General features: G+C 40.8%; 1 protein-coding gene across 2 annotated transcripts in view; it reads right to left on the minus strand.

The window, feature by feature from the left end:
• Window positions 1–10,565: 10,565 nt before the first annotated feature.
• CDK15 (cyclin dependent kinase 15) overlaps window positions 10,566–21,690 on the minus strand; it is an 83,532-nt gene continuing 72,407 nt past the window's right edge. The window contains exon 13 of one of the 2 annotated variants that reach the window (XM_054586207.1): window positions 10,566–10,657. In XM_054586207.1, coding sequence (XP_054442182.1) covers window positions 10,566–10,657 — 92 coding nt within the window. Of the gene's footprint in view, window positions 10,676–21,690 lie in introns of both variants that reach the window. The other variant, XM_054586206.1, reaches the window with a different exon arrangement.

Consider the following 21,690-nt stretch of genomic DNA (forward strand, 5'->3'; position numbering starts at 1 on the left):
TTTGCCTGTCCTGCCTCAAACCCTCTAGATCTTTTCTCAAACATTATTTAAACATAATAAATGACAAAACACCGATACAACTAAAAGAAAATACAAAAATCTCAGAGAAGACCAGAAAAATCAATGATGTTATTATGTTTCATACAAATTCACAGCAATTAAAATTTGTCTGGAGAGAAAATACCTAGATTTTAAAGCACTAGTCTTCATTTCTGAATGTTTATTAGAGCAGGGAGCTAATAAAACCCAAGTGCACTTTGTTATAAACGTGCCTGAAACTTTCACTAGCCAGGCTCACTGAGCTGAACCACTGTCACAGGAAGGACCAGGACCAGGTGTTGCGGCCTTCCCCCCACCACTTCACTTCAGACCCCAGTCTAACTCTTTTATTCTTTAACTTGGTTTCTTATTGTCCCCCTGGACTCCTGTCTTACCTTGCTAGCTAGACCCTCATGGCTTTGGCACCATTACTTCCTTTGTTTTCTTTTTCTTCCACTTCACTGTGATGGCGCTACTACCACCATGATTACCAGCACTATCATCACCACCACCGCCGCTGCTACTACCATCGCCACCGCCATCACGGCCACCGTCGTCCCCACCACAGACACCACAACTACCATTACTACCACTGCCACCATCCCTACCCAGTTACCATCACCACTATCACTACCAGCACCAGCAACCAGAAGCACCACTGTATCCCTACCCCCAGCACCATCCCTACCATTACCACCACCACCACCACCATCACCACCACCATTAGAGAGTTGTTATAGTGATTATTACATGCCAGGCACTGTTTAAAATACTTTAAAAGTATTAACTCATCTAATCCTCATAAGCAACTCTATGGGACATATATTATTATCACCCCCATTTTACAAAGGAGGCAGTGAAAGTACAGAGAAGTGAAGTAACTTGCTCAGGGCCATATAGCTAACTAGTGCACAGCCAGATCTAAACAAAAACAGTTTGGCTCTTCATTCTGCACACTGCTCCATGGCTGGGCAATCTTCAAAACTTTTCAAAATCTTTACCCCTGTACTTTTCTTTTTTCCTGTTTCATAGGATCTGTGTATCTTATCCTTTCCCAGGTAAACAAAGGCCCTTAATCTCATTCCCTTCAATCTCTGAATCTTCATTGATTTGTCCATTCATTCATTGTTCCACAAATATTTAATAGACACTAGCTATGTGTCATGCACAATTCTAGGCGGGATACATCAGTGAACAGAACCTATAATATCCTTGTTCCTGTGGGACTTACTTTCTAGAGGGGGCAATAGAAAATAAACAATAAATGTAGAACCAGGATAAAGGAAAACAACCACCACCACCACCACCAAACAAACACACAAACAAAACCAGGACAGTTCGAGGGAGTAAAGGAGTGCTGAGTTGTAGCAGAAAACACAGTTGAGGAGTTCATTCACTCACAAGACATTTATGGAGGACCTACTATGTGCAAAAGACTGTTCAAGGTGCTTGAGATAATTCAGTGAATAAAATGAAGTTTCCTGTCCTCATGAAGCTGGCGTTTTAGAAGGGGCAAGAGAAATAATATACCCCATAAATAACTAAACCATAAATTATAAAGCATAAAATCCATGGATAACAAGCCTTAGGAAAATCGAGCTGGGTAAAGGGGACTGGTGTGCAGGAGGCTTGGGTGTTGAATGGTGTGGCTGAGGGAGGCTTCCGGACAGGCAGCAGTAGAGCAAAGGCCTGAAGCAGGCAAGGGAGTCAGCTGTGTGGATATTTAGGAGAAAGGGCTCTAGGCAGAGGAAGAGCCAGGAGAAAACCCGAGAAGAGATCATGCCTTGTGTGTTTAGACTATCTTTTGATTTTTCCAACTTCTGTTTTTTTTCCTCAGCCCATAAAAATGCATAGATCTCTTCTGTGCTAACCAAAACAAGAACCTTCTTCCACACTCCAGGCAATACTCCATCCCTTCCTCCCTTTGGTATGTTTTCTTATCATTTACTCTCTGTTTGGTCCATTGTATGTTTCTATGAGCACCATTCCACAGAAACCATTCCCTTATAGATCACCAGTCACCAGTATCCACCAAAATCCATGGTCTGCCTGAATCTGCATCCTCCCGATGTTTTTCTCCATCTGTCACTCAGCCTTAGAACGCTATTCTTTACACAGAATAGTTATAATTTTGCGCCCTACCCCATTCTCCCCCAGCCAATTTTTAGCCACTAATGCTTTGTCTCCTTTGCTGATGCTTCTTTATTCTACACAGAGTTTCTTTCTCTTTGTATATATTCTCTTGGGCAGTCACATCTTTGAGACTTCAAGGACATCACTATGTAGGTGACACCCACATATGGTCAGTCCCTATTTTATGGTCCCAGACCAGTAGTTCCAATCATCTGATGAACACGGCAAACTCAACATGTCTAGAAATAAGCTCATGGTCTTCTCTCCCAAATGAATTATGTGACTCTGAATGATCTCACATCCAGGCCCCCAGATGGAAAACCTTGCAGCCATTCTTTAACCCCCTCCCCCACTGCTCCCTGCACCCTGAGAACCCTTAGTTGGTTGGTGGCTGTGGCAGATTCTATTGGTTGTCACTCTCCATTTCTTCCTCAGTTAGAGGAAAACTGATTATTCAGGAATGTGAAGCCCAGGAGAAGTGATTCTAGCTTCATATAAGGAGTAAATCCTGACCATTCTAAATCGATCATCTAATTTCTCTTGCTAGTACTTTGGGAATAGAGTGTGACAGTCTGAACAGTAAGATGTGAAGAGAGTGGGTTTCTTTTGAAAAGGAAGCCCACAGGAAAAGATGTTCTTTTCTTCAGCTGGACACTGTCATGCCTGCATGTGATGTCTGCAAATGTGACAGTACCTTGTGACCATGATAGGGGCCAGCCTGAGAATTAAGGCAAAAGGTCAATGAAGACGCAGTGAAGAAAGGCGGAAAGAACCTGGGTTGTCAATGAGGTTGACACCTCAAATTAATCAATCCTAGAACTAACTAGTACTTCTGGACTTCTATGTGAAATAATATCCCCATAGATTAAGCCATTAAATTGGGGTTTTCAGGTCCTTCTGGCCAAATATATCCTGTCCCTTCTATATTTTCCTTACTGAGGGCTGTCTTCTCACCCCCTCAATTGCCTGCCTGGCAAACTCTCCTTTCAAGATAAGGCTTAACTGTCATCTCCTCTGTGATAGGACACACTGATATGCTGTCATTGGCTCTTGTATCTATTTCCATCTAACTCTGCATTAGACTACAGGATCCCTGGGGGAACTGTTAATTTTTGCATTTCTAGGTCCTATATGTTTGTTGAATGAATTAATGAATAGATGGGTAGGTTTAGTTTATATTTTGGTTTAGTTTAGGGCTCCCACAAGATTTTATTGTAATATCCAATGACAGTTCTTGCAATAGAAGCACAATTTTACCAGCATGATAATAAACTTGGATGAATTCATTACCGAGGCACCTCAGATCTTAGACCAGGTGCCATTAACCTACTTAGGGATAGAGAAGAGTTAAGAGTATAAAATGTGGATAGCTTCAGACAGGATGGACTAAAATAAAACTAATCTAGGAATTTCATTTATGAAATGTGTTAAGAGTAACAAAAAGGTGTTAATCTGCTGTGTCAATGTTACCTTCAGGAAAAGACCTTTGGTTCTAAGAAATATAACTGCTCGGAGTGATGTATTTTCTTCCAGAAGGTAACCTCCACTGGACACTCTTAGTGATTTCATTTTAAAAAGGTGAAAGCTTTTGAGAGTAACTCCAAGGTGGTATTAAGTGCACACTTAAAATATCAAGAAATGTTAGAAGATATCATTACCAATACTCATAAAAATCCTACATTCATGTCAACACTGTTTAACAGAACGTTCTTCAATGATGAAAATGTTGTATGTCTGCATCGTTCATTATGGTAGCCTCTAGTCACATGTGATTATTGAGCCCTTGAAATGTGGTTAGTGGGACAGAGGAATTGAATGTTTACCTTAATTAAATGCAAATGTACATGTAGTTAGTAGCTACTACGTTGGACAGTGCAGGCATATATTTTACTTGCTCTGGTGCTAGTCAGGGTAGACTAGATTATACTGCAGTAACAACCCCAAAATATTAGTGGCTTAAAACAATAAAGTTTTATATCTCTTTCCCACTACACATCCATCATACTTCATCTGGGGATTCTGTTCTACATCTCTCCATTCTGCGACCATCTTGAATGTTGCTAGTCACTGTAACAGAGGGAAATGTAAAATCATCTGGAAGGTCCTGCACAGGCAATCGAATGAATGCTGGCCCAGAAGTGACACATACCACTTCTACTTACAGTTCATGGATCAGCACTAATCACATAGCCCTTTCCACCCTCCAGAGGACCAGGAAACGCAATCCAATTATGGAGCCCAGGAGACAAATATTAGGGTGAGTAAGAATCACTAAAAAAATGAAAATATCAAATTTGAAAAAAATTAAAATATGTTTTTAAAAGTCAGGTGTATGTCATACAAAGTGATCAATAAAAGCATAGGAATACCAGGAAAGCTCCTTTTACAAAGTCAAGGAAAGAAGATTAGAATGATGTTTTGGTGTTTTTATATATAATTTTTATTAAGCTTTTAAATAAGCAAATTTTTTCATTAAAGAAAAAGAAGGAGGCATAAGCATAATTTATCTTCTATTATAATTAAGATAATTTTGATAATTTCTACTTTTTAAAAAATCCCCCTTTTAACAATAAAACAAATCTACCCATTCTTGAAACAAGAGGGTCTGACTATAGTCCCAAGTATAGTTTGTCAATACCTGTTCAAAAGTCATTATTAGACAACCTTGGAAATTAGAGGGGACCTTAGAGGTTAGCTAATCTAATCTCCAATATGAGGAACCTTCCTACAGCTTTCCTTATCTTCTGGGTACAGAGGAAGCCCACTAGTGTTAGGGAGCTCATTCCATTGGTGGACAGGTGAAATTGTTCGAGAATTCATGCTGTATCAAAAGTAGTATCTCTGAGCTTTCTATGTGTTTGTCCTGGTTCTGCAGCCACCAGGCAGAGCTCCAACCTTCAACCCTCTGGAAGGAATTTCTCTGCCCTCTGGGTTTTCTCTATGGGGCTCTTCTTCCCTTTGCCTTGGTCCCCAATGCCCTCTCCTTTCCTAGTAGCCCTTCTTGGAGCATGCAGCACAGGGTTGGAGCTAGGGATGCAAAAAGCACAGACTTTGGGGGCAGAAAGTCTGAGTATCAGGTCCCAGTTATTTAAATTTGAATCTGTGTTCTTCTTTGTGAAGCGGGGACTAACTCTCATCCACCCCTTATAAACAGCATTAGATCTGTAAACTAATAGATGCTCAAGAAATTTTTACTTCACTATGGTGTTTCTTTTAAAGTGTGATGGATAGAATGAAACTTGATCATTTAGATGGGATCTCAGCAGTAGAAAGTAATCTCTTTCCCCTCTCTGGGACACCCTCTTATTCCTTCATTTAGATCCCTTAAAAGTATTAGCATTATCTTTTGTAGACAGTCAGGCATACTAATAATTCATATTGTACTTAAAAGTACCTATTTCCACTAAGTCACAGGCTTACTTAATTCTATGTTTTAAGCCTTAAGTGTAAGAAGTTAAATCAGAGGAAATTTGATTGAAATAAAGGTTATATTGGCTTGTTGTAAAATAGTTATTTACTTTTTTTTTAAGACTTTATTTTTTTAGAGCAATTTTAGGTTAGAGAAATATTCCACAGAATTTACAGAGATTTCCCATACACCCCCTGCCCAACATACACATAGTCTCCTCCATGATCAACATCCCCATCAGAGTTGGTGTTACAGTCGATGAACCTACACTGGCACATCATTATCATCCAAAGTTCATAGAGTACATTGACATTCATTCTTGGTGTTGTCCATTCTATGGGTTTGGACAAATTTATAATGACATGTATCCACCATTATGGTATCATGCATAGTTACAGTGCCCTGAAGATCCTCTTGTCTCTGTCTATTCATCATTCCTTCCTTCCCAACCCCTGCCAACCACTGATCTTTTTATTGTCTCCATAGTTTTGTCTTTTCCAGAATGTCATATGGTTGGAATCATCTAGCATGTAGCCTTTTTAGATTGACTCCTTTTACTGAACAATATGCATCTAAGTTTCTTTCATGTCTTTTCATGGCTTGATAGCTCATTTCTCTTTAGCACTGAATGATATTCCATTGTCTGGATGTACCACAGTTTATTTATCAATTCATCTACTGAAGGACATCTTGGTTGTTTCCAAGCTTGAGCTATTATGAATAAAGCTTCAATAAACATCTGTATGCAGGTTTTTCTGTGGACATACATTTTCAACTCATTTTGGTAAATACCCAGGAGTGCCACTGCTGGATCATATAGTGAGAGTATGTTTAGTTTTGTAAGAAAACACCAAAATATCTTTCAAAGTAGCTGTATTACTTTGCATTGCCACCAGCAATGAGTGAGAGTTCCTGTTGTTCCACATCCTCAGTGGTATTTGGTGTTGTCAATGTTCTAGAATTTGGCCATTCCAATAGGCGTGTAGAAGGACATATTAGCTTTTAGCAGGGTCTCAGTCTTTCGATCCGATACTAAGTATTAGCTCCCTCTTCAAGAACTGTATATTCTACAAATTTGCTAAAGTATGTGGTTACTGGGAAGATCATAAATACTGAGGTTTGTACCTTAATTCTGGTGTACTACCACTGAGAGTTCTTTAACTCCTCTGAGCCTCGGTGTCCTCCTTTGTAAGATGGAAGTAATAAATGAATAATAACAGTACTTACTTCGGTGAGCTGTATGAATAAATTGTGTGCTTTCTCTGATTTTATCCAAGTGATTAAAACATTTGACCAGCCGGGACTCAGGTCTGAATCTTGCACCACACCACTATCGGCCTTTCTTGGGGTTGAATAACCATTCTTTGAGCTCGTATGTCTGCCTCATCATCCAGCTCACAGGTTTGTATTTCAGGTATATCTGGACAGGCTTTGTCAAATACCTTAGCAAAATCAAATACTCAAGAAGGTAGATTTCTTTGGACTATTTGGATACATTTCCCCTTCTTTCATCTCAGATTTTGGGTGGATAGGCACTATTTTTTAATTCTCTCTTAATTAGGTCCTTCTTGTTCTTCTACAGGATATATAAAGTTCTCTGGTTCCTAGGCTACTACATTTCCTGAGTAGATGATCCTTTAACAATGTAATTTGAGTTTCCCGGGCTTCTTTTAGAAGGAATCATTGTAGAAAAATGATACATGTGTTAGCCGAGACAAATCTCTCATTTTATTTGAGGGTTATGTGTGTGCACACATGCATGTGTGTCTGATGGTGCAACAGGGCTTGAATTACATCTTTGGAACTCTTTGCTCCTGTCTTTCCACTCAGTATCTCCACTATTAAATCAGAGCTTAGATTCTTCATCACTTTTGCTATCATCACAGACAATTAGGATTCAGTAGAAGGAGATAGCCTGAAATTTAATTCTGACCAGCAGCTCAATCCAAACTCCTAAAATCTGGCTGGGGTGGGGTGGTAATGCGTTTTGATGGCATAGTTACTGAAGGAAGAAGTGCCTTTAGGAAATCATAACAAAGAGTCTTAAGCAAGTCCTTTCGTTGACAACTTTATCCAAGAAACCATCTTTTCTGGAGACTGTTTAAAACTTCAGACTAATTGTCTCTTTGCCACAGAAGTCCTTTTGTTGGGAGAAATTGTAAGTGAACACAAGAGTGACAGGCTTTTGTAAGCACAAGCTCTGCCTACAAATTCTTTCCGTTGTTGGCCTTCCATCTGTCCCATTGTCCTTCCTGCCCAGGGATCTATCAAATAACAAAATGGATGGAATTATTCAGAAGTCCTCTTCTCAGACTATTTCCATCAATGTCTAATTTTTGAGTCAATCACTGTGAAATTCTAGGCAAATGACAATAGCAATAACCTTCCATTGCTTTTTCTTCAAGTATTATGCACTGTTGCCTTGGACATAATGTTTAGAGTATTGAAAATATTCCAGTTCACAGGATGGTATAAACTCCCTGGTCCAGTGTGTAGTTAACTTTGAAGCTTCTCAGTAAGCTGAAGCAAATTAGAACGGAAACAGCAGTAATGTTGTCCTGGATGTAAATGAAGGATAAACAAAATCATAATAATAAATGACATTGCACATATTGAGTAAGAAAAACCCGTGTAACATTATTGCAAAGTTATTGATGGAATTATATCTATTGATAGAAAAGGGAGAAATAAATTATAACAGAGGTAGCATCTTGCCCCTGGTAATAAGAACTAAGCAAACTTTAAAAATAATCAAAATCTATCTTTGGATTTACAAACTGCAGTTTCACCACATCATACCCCATTGTTCAAAATACCCCAAGCTTTGAAATACTATGTGTAAAGTGCCTGGCACCTGGTGTGTACCCAGGAAATTATAGCGCCCCTCTATTTCTCCACTGTAGAAATCAGTATACATTTTTACCATACCTGAAACTGACATTTTGAGGATCTTTTAAGAGTTAATTTTGAGGCACTGCTGGCAGTTACAAGTCCTAATGTCCCAATTTACATTTTAAATCTCCGGAAAAGTGAATATTTTAACATAAATTCCATTTAATAGAAAAGATTTACAGACCCCAAGTGTCCGTTGATTACCACTTTTAGTCTCTCTAATTCCGGCACTTCCAGATTTTGCTGATCCCAAGCCGTTTATTAAACAGTTTAATTGCTCTAGCGTGGCCCTTCCGTGGTTCATCTCCTACGGGTTTTAGCCCCTTGCATTAGTACCAAAGGCCTAGGGACATCATGAAATCACTCTGGTAGAGGCCAAATCCGCCTCCTCCCTACTTCAATTGCTGGCACACGCACCGATAACTAATATTCTATAGTGACTAAGTCACATCTACAGGTAAAAATTCTTCATGAAAAGTCACTATTGATTAGTGAAGCAAGGTTTGTTTATTAAGTAAAACGAAGTAACAACAATGGAAATGATAAAAATGCTTAATGTAGCACTATCATCTGAAACTATTTTCATCAATGTCTTTGATAATTTTATGAAGCACAAATCCTTCACTTTATAGAATGTAGCTAATTCTATTCTCCTAACTAGTGGGTTTTAAAATGACATAATTACACAGTAAAAATCTCTGCTTTAGGATATATTCTGCTTGAGAAATTCTACATTATTGTATTGCCCATTGTAATTCCAATTGCATGTATATTGTCAAAATACAAACTTAGGTATTTCATAAAAAACTCTGAGGAATAGCTATCATTCTAAATCACAATTTCCAAATTTCTAAATACAATGATCTTAGAAGATCCAGAAGGGAGACTCCTAGATGTGTACATGTCTTTAAATATCAACAGCCAAAGGGAGAGCCATGACAAAGTGGCGAAGAGCTGCATCCTGCCCTGGGAACAATGCGGCGGCGTGGGGGCGGGGGGTATGCCAGTGGTGACCACCTGGGCCCCAAAAGTTCTGTGAGGAAGCACCGGGAAGCTGTAGTTGCCAAATGGGTGGCTAAATCACAGTCTAATGTCTGTGGCTTGGGATATAGTCAGGGTCACCTAAAAAGTGGGCTGGCTGGCTCCGTGCATGGGTCCCACCTTCTTTCCTCTATTTAGATGACTTTCCCTCTGCCCCCCATGGAAGGCCCAGTGAGAGAAGTGCTCTAGTAACATCCAAGGGGGTCTGCACTATGGTAGCTTTTGGAGTTGTCCAGCCTGGCTTCCTGTGCCTACCAGCAGAACTACAGTTAGGGTAGTTTTGGGGAAATTCTACCCACCTCTTCCTCCTCAGGATTACTTGGGGAGGCCGGGCTACCCTTGGTTGGTTGAGGAGACCCATGAGAGCAGCTGTGTCTGTGACATTGGTGGGCAGCTCCTGCCTGTCCATCAGGCCCTTTTGGTTCCCAGAACTCCCCCTGCATGCATAAGGCGTAGCCTAAGAAGCCTGGGGTAGTGATGACCTGATTCTCACAGGCCTCTATAACCATCTCCTGCGCAGGTCCAGACTCTGAACCAGGTCTTCCGTGGCACCTGCAGGCAGGTCAGGTGGGAATTTGCACCACCACAGTGACGAAGCATCCTGGAACTGCACCAGTTTTAGCACTGAACGTCCCATATTCCCAAGACAACCCTCAGTCTCAAGCAAATGGGGACAGCTGGTCACACTGATCTATGATTTTGTCCTATTGGCTGACAGAGGAGACTTTGTAGTTAAGGAAATACAATAAGACAGTTGTAATCTTTTATTCCTCACGTCAGCTGAAGACCTTTACAAAGACCTTTGTGTTTTGTCTTGGGAGCCTTACCACTGCTCTGGGAGTGGGGCAGGCAGGTGACGCATGTTGTCACCCTCTTTTCACAGCCTCAAGAAGTTAGGCCGCTTGTCCCAAGAGTGGGAATGAAGAGCCAGATGCAGAACAGAGGTGCTTGGCAGCCTTCTGGCCTCAATTGCCTTTCAGTTTTGTCCCTAAGGAGTCTCTCTCTTGGGTCCCCTTACCTGGCAGGAGCATGGTGATGTTGCCTTTTCTTTTCACCAGCATTTGCTAAACTGGGCTGGGTGGCGACCTTTCCGGTAGGAAGCCAAAAGGTCATACATTTCTGGCTTTAGTCTCACTCCTGAAACTGTAAACAAAGACTCCTCTGTATGCAAAAAAAGAGAAAACCATCAACATATTATTTCCTGGGATTTCATGGTATATTTTTATGTTTTTATAATATTTCTCACCTGAAGAGATGTCAAAACATGGGCCACACTTACCCATGAATAATTTATACTGACTCATGGATAACTCACTTTACTGAATCGACTAACATTTATCAAGTGGCTCCTTATTCCATCCATTTCAATGCATATTTACCAAATGAACACTTGCGTAAGGCATTATGCTAGGTGTTGAAGATGGTAAAATTAGGAATAGAACAGGGAGACACACACACACTAACAAACAAGGGTCAAAAGGGAGGTGCATGACAGCACCTCTCCTGAGTCTACTAAGGAGCACAGGAAAAGCATGGACAAGGACTCTCTGAGCCTTGAAGGATGACAATGTCCATGGTCAAGGACTTCGAGGAAGGACAATTCTGGCTGAGAGATCAGTACAAGCAAAGGCATGGCAGAAGGAGAGAATTGCAAGTGAGACCCTGGCCCGGCAGCTCAGTCGCAGGGGTGTCTAACCCCCCGCCCACGGGCCACGTGAGGCCCAGGATGGCTATGAATGCAGCCCAACACAAAATTGTAAATTTACTTAAAACATTATGAGATTTCTATGTGGTTATGTGTTGCAATGTACTTAATGTGGGGCCCAAGACAACTCTTCTTCTTCCCGTGTGGCCCAGAGACGCCAAAAGGTCAGACTCCCCCGCTAGAGCTTTACCCCAGTACTCCAACGTTGTGGGTTTGAACCCAGTCAGAACACATACGAGCATCAACCAATGAATGCATAAATAAGGGGAATAACACATCAATCTCTTTTTCTCTCAAAATCAATTAAAAAACATTTTTTAAAAATAGAGAATTGCAAGTAATCGTGCATGGTTAGAACAAGGCAGATAATACGATAAAGCTGGAAAAGTAGATGGTGAAGGAAGTTATATAGCCAAGGAGTCTGAACTTTTGTGCCAGTGATGATAGGCAATGAGCATCATGCTGGGCTAGGTATGTTTTGGAAGGCTTCAAAGTCAGTTACATTAGGTATATTAGGCAATCTATTTGAATAGACTCTAAGTGCAACTTCTGTAAATTTGAAAATTTTTGAAATGTATATATTTATATAAATTTTGTTTTATATATAACAAAATATATATGTAATATGTAATACATATATAATATACATATTATATATATATACATATATATTATATATATATTACATTTGTCCTCTGATTCATGTATTTGGTTAGTTCAGAGTACTGGTTATCTGTATTTTTAGAAATGCCTGTATTTGTTAAGTATGTTGTTCCTGGGTGCTTCCTATGCTAAAATTATGGGCCAAGACCTCCAAGAGATAACATTTTAAGGGGCTTATCTGCAAAATGGGGATAATAAAATTTCCTGGCAGACTGTACTAAGTTTGAAGAAGATATATACAAAACATCTTGGGTGGTTCCTAATACATGATACATTTTTAGCTGATAGTAGCCGTTGTTACAAGCATCAGCACAGACATGATCGGAGAAAAACAGCAAGAGGCAACAGCCACATTGTCACAAAGCACATCCAGCCCTGCTCAGGACACCTTTCCAGTTGGGCATTGCTCTGCCAGGCTCACAGTCAGTGCAAACCTAGGTTGCTGTAAATATTGCACAATTGACAAAAAGAGAAATTTCTAGATTTGTTGCACCAAAAGCCTAAATGCCTTAATAATTATGCTTGCTGGAAGCTGCTCACACCTGAAGGGAAGAAATTAACCGGCAATGTGGGCTCCGCCTCACTCGGCCTAGATTTACACAGTGCACAATCTGTGGCCCTGCCTGACTCCTTGGGTTTGGAAGTACATATTTTCTAGGCTGGAAAGGAGAGGCATCAAGTTTGTTGATATGCATAATACATTTTCAGAGGTACATTATGATATGCAATTTTATATTCTACTTCCCTTTTAGCTCATTCCATAGCATAAACACTCAAACAGCTAAAATAAACAGTGCAGAAACTTCACAGATTACTCTCAGATCAACTTAAGTCCAAACCATTTTGGAAACTTCCTTCAGGGAGAAGTGTCCTTTTGCCTTGGGGACAGAGGCATGAAGATTTCCCTCAGGCTTCCTTGCTCCTCAAAAGCAGCAGCTCCTCAAAAGCAAGGAACGAGGGAGGAGGGAGAGGGGGAAAAGAGAGGGAGTGAGGGAAAAAGAGGGGGTGAGGGAGAGATGGAACAAGTATGGAGAGAGAGAGAGAGAGAGAGAGAGAGAGAGAGAGAGAGAGATTATCTGACAGAACAGGGCTGGGAAAGCAACCAGTTAACCATAGGGATTCCAACCAATCTGGCCATGGACTGCCCGACTTTCCATCCCAATTCACAGGGGGAAAAAAAAGAAAGAAAAATAAAAGGAAGAAGAAAAGAGGAAAAGAAAGAAGGAAGAAAACATCAGAGCAGTTCTCCTGCAGCAATCTCACAAATGCAAAACCTTCCATTCGGCTGACTCCTCATTAACTTACTGAATCTGACAGCATAATTATCGCAGCTGCTTCGCGCTTAGAATAAATAAATACGAAAGTGGGTGTTTAAAAATTTTTTGAGAAGGGATATTCAGTCATCTAGACAGTCAGTAGGACAAGTTTATTTAAAACTTTTAGATTCTTATGTATTTAGATCATTTCGGAACGAGATAATGAGATAGTTGTCTTTCAGTCTAATTGAGTTCCTAAGCTCCTGGCTGTTGGCTGTCACCCCTTTCAAACTTTGCTTTAACTTTCCTTCCTTTAGAAACCCGATCCTGGTGTCTCCATTTACTCTTCCTGGGCTGAGAACCCGGTGAAGGCACAGTGCACTGGAGTGCAGAAAGTGACTTAATGGGATTGAGGAGCTAAATAACCTTTCACAGGAAACAAGATAATCAAATCTCTTTTACTTGCTTGCAATGGCTAAAAGAGAAAGCACAAGTTAAAAAGAAAGCTTGAAAATTAAACCATTATTTCAAAAGGTCTTATAATTTCTCCTGTCACGTGGTTTTCGCACTACTCTTAGACATCAGCAATCCATCAGCTGGAGTTGCTTAGTGCATTTAATTATTCAGAGGGCACACAGCCTCCTGAGTACACGGTAATTTTAGCTCATGTGTATGCATATAGGTTTCATATCTTCAAAGCCCAAAGGATCACACAGCACTTTAAATTGAAGTTGCTAACTAACAAGGAATGCACTTAAAACTCTGACTAGGAGCACAGCACATACACATTTCCAATTAAAGCAGATGATCTTGCCTTTTAAAATTAATTAGTGCCTATTTATCTTTTCCTCTTCTTCTCACCTCTCATTCCCCCAGGGACCAAATTTATATGAACCCTTACATACAGTGAGTTAAAAGCTTTATAAAATAAACATTCTGTCAATCTGGGATAAAGGAAACTAGTATTAACCCACTATGTAGGTTGAGAAATTGAGGTTTATGGAGGCCAATAATCATCTTACATTGGGGAAAAAAAAGAGAAAACTCAGATCCTTTACCTCTCATTCCAAAACTTAGACTCCCTGTACAATTTGTCATACTTCATTCTTTTAAACAATAGAGGCAATATAACATCAACATTAAAAAAAATCTTTGAAAAAGGAAAAAGAATTATCCATAATCGTTTCCATTTTGTTGATATGCATAGTACATTTCACAGGCACATGATAGCATGGAATTTTTGTATCCTGCTTTCTTTTAGCTCATGTCATAGCATAAATATTTCCATATTACCACAGACTCTTGTGAATTGTTTGAAATGATTATGTAGTACTGTATGCTGAGTCACTATGCCAACATTTGCTCAATTGGTTCTCTAGTGTTGAATATTTAGATGGTTTCTTTTATTTGTACTTTATAATTTAAAAAATTATAGACAACACTGCAACGAACATTTTATGCATCTAGGTTGTTTTTTCTGTTCAATTGTTTCTTTGTATAATTTCTAAGAAACAAAGTATCGGGTTGAAGGCTGTGAGCATTTGTATGGCTCCTGATATGTATGTCATTGCGCTTTGTGAAGATTTCCCCAACTGACACCACCATCAGCAGAGAATCATTTTGCCCCAAACTCACAAATACTGGGAGTCATTAGGTTAAGGGGAAAAAAATAACTGATTTAACAGTTATTTGTATTTATTTATTCACTAGTAAGGCTATTTATACTATGTGTTAATATGCTCTTTTTTTCTCTCCTTTGCAAGAAATTGCTATTTTATGCCTTTGACCAATTTTCCTTTGGATCCCTGAGATTTTTATTATAAAATTGAATGAATTATAGTGATACAAAAAGTAAATCACCATTGATTAAGAAATCGAAAAACCCAAGAGGGACTGTGTATTAAAGAAGAGAACAAAAAACCAAGACAAAAGGTCAGGGGTCTGTTAAACATAAAATTGAGCCCTCTGAATTGTCAGATATTACCAGGGGACACATGGACTCTTTCCTCAGAAGGCTTTAAAATGAACAGAGGTAGTGTACGAGACAGTGGAAAGGTTTTGGGAATGGAAATCAAAATCTTGGTTCCCGTCTTCGTTTTGCTACTAAGTTCCCATGTGACCCTTAGCAGCATATGTAATGGGAAGAGAGGCTTGGCAGTCTGAGGTCAAATCATGGCTCTTGCACATACAAGCTGCATGACTTTGAGCAATTTACTTAGCCTCTTTCAAATTCAATTTTCTAATATGTAAAATGAGGATAATAACTCCAGCCTCACCAGTTAGGGTATAGATTAAGTAAGAATTTAGGTAAAGCACATCAATGCCCAACAAATGGCGACCACTGTTATTCTTTCCTGGGTGTTAGGGATTCATCTATATGATGAGGATACGGAATAACAAGTCTCTAAGATCCTTTCCCATTGGAACGGTCTAACTCTTTCTTGAAGAGTTCGTTTTTACTTGGAGACTCTTTCATGCTAACAAAGTTAACCAATTTAAGGGCTTGCTGGGGCTGAGGGACTTGGCTGACCCAGACTTCCTAGCAACGCAACTCTATGCAACATCTTTAAGCTGTGTCTCAACTTCACATCTCGTCTAATATACTGGAATGAGCTGAGGGCAACGCTAAGCATACAAGGTGAAGAGGTGTGTAATGGAGGACACTTCCTAACTTGTTTCTTAAGCACTGATTAATGAAGGATTTAAAAGGTAGAAAGAGTGGTCTGTGTTAGGTTACAGACTCCTAGAAGCAGAACAGAGCCGAGAGACCCGGCTCAGAATCCACCTCCACTCTTCCTACCACCCCTAACCCTCGAAACCTGGCTTCTAAGAGGACAAAAAATTAAATTTGGAATAGACTTGACAATAAAAACAATACATTGAATGGTTTGATATCATAAGCATACAAAGAGCTAAACTAAATTTCACTAATCCATGTTAAAGATTGTATTTTAAATATATTTTATTGATTACGCTATTACAGTTGTCCCATTTTTTTCTCCCGTTTACTCCCCTCTGCCCTGTGCCCCTCCCCTCAGCATTCCCCTCCCCTTAGTTCATGTTCATGGGTCATACATATAAGTTCTTTGGCTTCTCCATTTCCAATACTATTCTTAAGCTCCCCCTGCCTATTTCATACCTACAATTTATGCTTTTTATTCCCTGTACCTTTCCCCCCATTTTTCCCCTTCCCCCTTCCCACTTGATAACCCTCCATGTGATCCATTGCTGTGATTCTAGTTGTTTTCTTAGTTTGTTTAACTAAGGTTCAGTTGTTGATAGTTGTGAGTTTGTTGTCATTTTACTGTTTATAGTTTTGATATTCTTCTTTTTCTTAGATAAATCCCTTTAACATTTCATATAGTAAGGGCTTGGTGATAATGAACTCCTTTAACTTTACCTTATCTGGGGAACAATTTATCTGCCCTTCCATTCTACATGATAGCTTTGCTGGATGTAGATCCTTGCCTTTCATGATTTTGAATACTTCTTTCTATCCCCTTCATTGCTGTAAGGTTTTTCTTTGAGAAATCAGCTCATAGTCTAATGGGAACTCCTCTGTAGGTAACTGTCTCATTTTTCTCTTGCTGCTTTTAAGATTCTCCCCTTATCTTTAATCTTGGGTAATAAAATTATGATGTGCCTTGGTGTGTGCTTCCTTGGGTCCAACTTCTTTGGGACTCTCTGAGCTTCCTGGTCTTCCTGGAAGTCTGTTTCCTTGGCCAGATTGGGGAAGTTCTCCTTCACTATTTGTTCAAATAAGTTTTCAATTTTTTGCTCTTCCTCTCCTCCTTCTGACACCCCTATGATTCAGATGTTAGAATGTTTAAAGTGGTCCTGGAGGTTTCTAAACTTCTCCTCATTTTTAAAAATTCTTGTTTCTTCATTCTGTTCTGGTTGAATGTTTACTTCTTTCTGTTCCACATCATTGATTTGAGTCCTGGTTTCCTTCCCTTCCCTGTTGGTTCCTTGTATATTTTTCTTTATTTCACTTTGCATAGCCTTCACTTCTTCCTCTATTTTGCAACCATACTCAACCATTTCTGTGAGCATCCTGATTACCAGTGTTTAGAACTGTGCATCTGATAAGTTGACTATCTCTTCATTGCTTAGTTCTATTTTTGGAGCTTTGATCTGTTCTTTCATTTGGGCCATATTTTTTTTGTTTCAGTGGGCCTGTCACATTATTAAGGGTGAAGCCTTAGGTATCGCCAGGGTGGGGCAACCCATGTAGCTGTGTTGTGGTGCTGTATGTAGGGGAAGGGTCAGAGAGGGAACAATGTCATTTGCTTGGCTCTCTGCTGGCTTCCAGTCACTTACCCTACTATCCACAAGCAAATTGGGCCCTTCTGGTGTTGATTCCCAGGTGGGTGGGTTTGTGTATGCTCTAGGACCCCATGGGTCTCTCCAACAAACACTCCTGTGAGGCTGGGAGTTTATCCCAGCGCCGCAATCACCACAGGTTTTTATAGCCAGAGGTCTGAGGCTTTATTTCCCTGCCTCAGACCTCTGGCTATAAAAACCTGTGGTGACTGGAACCTTGGGTTTCATGGTCTGTCTTGCTCCCCTGTTGTTCCTCCCAGTGTATCTGCATGCAAATGTGGGACTGCCCTGTCCCCCAGTCACTGCCTTGCCCACTCTGGTCCACCAGCTACAGCCTTGCCTGCCCAGTCCTCTAGTTGCTGCCTTGCCGTGTGTTCTCTCTGCCCAGGCTGCCTGTCTCCACCCTTCCTACCAGTCTTAATGAATGTTTCTTTAACTCATTGGTTGTTGGTCTTCCATACAGTTTGATTTTCTGGCAGTTCTGGTTATTTTTTGTTTTTAAATGTGTTGTCCTTTTTTTGTTTGTACAAGGAGGCAAAGTGTATCTACCCACACTTTCATCTTGCCCGGAAGTCTTAAAGATTGTTTAAATTAAGGCAAGAAGACATATAATAATGATAAGGAGTAACAATCAGGATGAAACTTAAGTCAGAATTGTGCCATTATTTTTTTTTTTTTAAGAGAGACCTTCAGAATAATGTTAGATGGTGATAAGTTGAGGCTGCCATTCTTCTCCCTGGATATTCTTCCTCCCCAGCCACCCAGACCCCACCATCTTTCATGGCCCACTCACAAAGCTATCCTTCACCCCCATAGCCAGAGTTAATCTCACCTCCTGTGAGCAGCAAGAGCATTTCACAGTTGATCTGGAGCTGTTTTGATAGTTGTCTCATTTCCTTAAGGATTGTAAGCTCTTTGAAGACAGGGTCCACAACTAGTTCATTTTTGCACCCCTCAATATCACACCGAATAGATGCTCTACAAATCTTTGATGAATGAACTGGAACATAACTCTTCAACTATGTTAGGAAACCGAGTCTCTGTTGGGTCCATTGTCTCAGAGATAAGCTCAATAATTGCAACAGGTTCAGAATAGAATCATGGAACAAAATCATGAAAGAGTGAGAGAAACAGAACCTGTATTTGGGGGTGGAGGGAAGGTCAAAGAAGTTCAGCCTAGAGGAGTGAACTTGGGAAAGTGATATCAAGGGATCTTCAAACATATTGAATATTAAAGAGATAATATTAAAAGAAAGTCTGATGTTCTTTTTTTGGAGCAAAACAAAACATTACTAAGATTTTAATGGCAATATCAGTAAGCCTGCTGAAGACCTACCAGAGTATAGACACTACGGTGGTGTGATGAAGGGCTGGGGTAAATGTCATGCCTTTTTCCATCCCTACAAGTATGACAAGAAGGACTCTGGTAAATTGTTTTTTGCAAAATTACTTGTGAAACAATAGCAGTCTTTTAAGTTTTAGGATTTTTCTCCCCCAAGATGCTGAAACCTGTGTTAAAGGAGAAGAGGGGTTTAGCCCAGGAAAGAATGGGAAAGACTCAGCCTGGGATTTGGAAAGCAAAATGGGACCAGCCACAGAGAGAGACAGCCTTTGATGTCCTGAGGATCAAGGACTGAGGCTTAAGGACCAGACTCTTAAATCACGTGGCATTTACTGCCCTAGATTAAAAAAAAATACTTTTGTGGATCAGTGTCTGTGGTTCAAAATGGCAGGTTTCCAAAATCAGTCTTAACTCTCCAAGGGTAACATTTGGAAGGCCCCCTGTAAGAACGGAGTGGAGCCAGTTTCTACAAGGGGCAGCTTAATGATTTTCTACTTCCCCCACCCCAAAATCATTAAACAGTGCTCCTTTCCCAGAGCCCAAGTTCAAGCTGAGGGCAAAGGGAATTAAACGAAGAAGCTGAAACTGCAGCTAAGATTAGGGAGTTGCCAAGGGCCTAATTTTAGGTCCTCGCTGCCCCAGCTGACGTCCTGCTCTGCTGGCTCAGCCTTGAGGACCACAAGCGTGGCCATAGGCCCGCGACTGCGTGAGAAGAGCGTCTCCCTGGCCATCTGCGAAAGCAATTAGCTTGGTGTTGGTGTGTTTTGAGAGAGACTCCCCATAATTTCTCCTTCAACAAATGTTTCTTCAGGTGTTCAGGAGTCAATAAGGGAAAACGTCAGCCCTGGGCAGAAGTTCCCACATGCTTGCCATTCTAATATTCACGCTTCTCCACTTCAGAGTTCTTTCCAAAGGGGAACTAATCCTGGAATTCCTGGATTTTCATGGCAAGTAACCCTCTGATTTCCATTGGCCATAAGCGTACTTCATGACCTGGAGAAAGGGTTGCTCAGGACTTCGCAGGCTTTGTGAAAATAGACATGGATGGATGTGAGCAATTCTTGCATTTGGGGGAGCATATCTATGTCATTCTTCCACTGGGGTTTAGGCTGTCCTTCTGCTCTTCACATATTTCCCACCCACGGGTTTCATGCTTAAATTGTCTTCTTCAGAGGGCAGACAGTAAGAGCTGGCATCTCCCAGATCAAAGGGGAAACAGAATATATTTTAAAGTGACAACTTTGTTATCCTGCAACCAGAATAATAAAATGATATAAATATAAGCCCCTAAATCACTCCATATTGAATTGTCACCAGAGAGCAAAATTTCTTGCATAATTATGGCAGGGAAACTCTCTTTACAAACCACTCAAAAGAGCATGTCTTATTTTTGCACAATTCTTATGCCTGGGGCAACCCACCAGGGATGTAGATATAGATTCTGCGTCTCTACTGGTCGGGAACTATAACTGGTTGGTGTTCCCTGTCTGCAAAGGAGGCTCTTAATGAAGGCTCATGGCAATGGGCAATAAAAAAGTCGGCGGGTACTGCCAGACCAAGGGAATGCATCCCTTAGAGGATGTGCCCTTGGCAAAGGCCACTCTTGTCAAGGTACACAAACTGGCCCCAGCTGCTTCTCTCTTTTCCTCTATTTTTCTTTCCAATTTTCCTGGCAGGTTTGCTTTCCCTGTCTACTTGTCCCAAGTCCCATCTGTCGGTCTGTCTCTAAACCTACCCACACCCCCTCCCACATGCACACATACATACACACACGAACCCCAACCCGCCCCCCTTCCCCTGTCTCTTGGCACTGGCCCTTTCATCTTCTCCCTCGGGGATTTGAGATGTCGCTGCAGGAAGTGCTTGTCGGCCCAGGCAGCAGCAGCAGAGCCCCGTGGCTTTGACAAACCTCATTTAATTGGGAGGAAGCCAGGAGAATTTGAAAGACCTGAAACATCCATGAAACTCCTTTTATCAGGCATAATTTAAACTCTGCATGGAAAAACCCCTATATGTATAAAGAAAAGTCAACTTCCCTCCTGCTGTGAGTGCTCTTCGTCTCCCCGCCCCCCCCCCCCACCCAAGCACAGGCAGCCTCCTGCAAGATTCCATCTTTTCATTTTTCTAAAAGTGTCAAAGTAGATTTGGGTTCTGTAGCCGGGTGAACAGAGGAGGAATACAGATCGATCTCTCTCTCATACATGCATGTGTGTGCGCACACATGCAAGCGGGGCCCCTCTGTTGGTGGCTTTGTTTCAGATGGCCAGGAAAAATCAAAACTCAAGTTTCTAACAACACATCCATTTGGACAGTGGTTGTTTCTTCCTAATTACCCTTCATCAGACAAAAGCTGATGCTCAGAAAACTTTGAAGATCCCAGCAGTTCTCTGTATGTAGAATAATAGATCCTGGAGGAGGGCCAATGGGAGAAGTTTCTGTAAGTGGAGAGAGAAGAGTGTGAGAGCGTGAGAGAGAGTGTGTGTGTGTGTGTGTACACCCAAGCTCGTATACTTGCCTGAAGTGGCGGTGAGAAGTCCTAAGCCTGAGAGAAAAAGCTAACAAAGAGAGATCCACAGGCTCAGACTGGGAGGAGGGAATGGGATGGGAGTGAGGGAGGTGGTGGGATGAAGCAGGGGGTGAGGGACCAGGAGGGAACCAGTAAGAATTATACGTCTCCTGGAATGCTTTTTATTCCACCCATATGCCAAACCCTGTCCCTTCCCTCCTTTCAAATTCCACTCCAGATTCACCTCCAGTCTAATCCATCTCACTTGACTTATTCTAGTTCCTCCAAAGAATTGCCTTTAGCAAACACATATTCTCTGAACATCTGCAGCTGATTATGCACAGACTGTAGCTGTTTAGATATGATTTGTGCTAATATGTG

The sequence above is a fragment of the Pteronotus mesoamericanus genome, unplaced genomic scaffold (genome assembly GCF_021234165.1).
Source record: "Pteronotus mesoamericanus isolate MK-2021 breed Mesoamerican mustached bat unplaced genomic scaffold, CSHL_Meso_final contig_90, whole genome shotgun sequence".
Classification (NCBI taxonomy): Eukaryota; Metazoa; Chordata; class Mammalia; order Chiroptera; family Mormoopidae; genus Pteronotus; species Pteronotus mesoamericanus.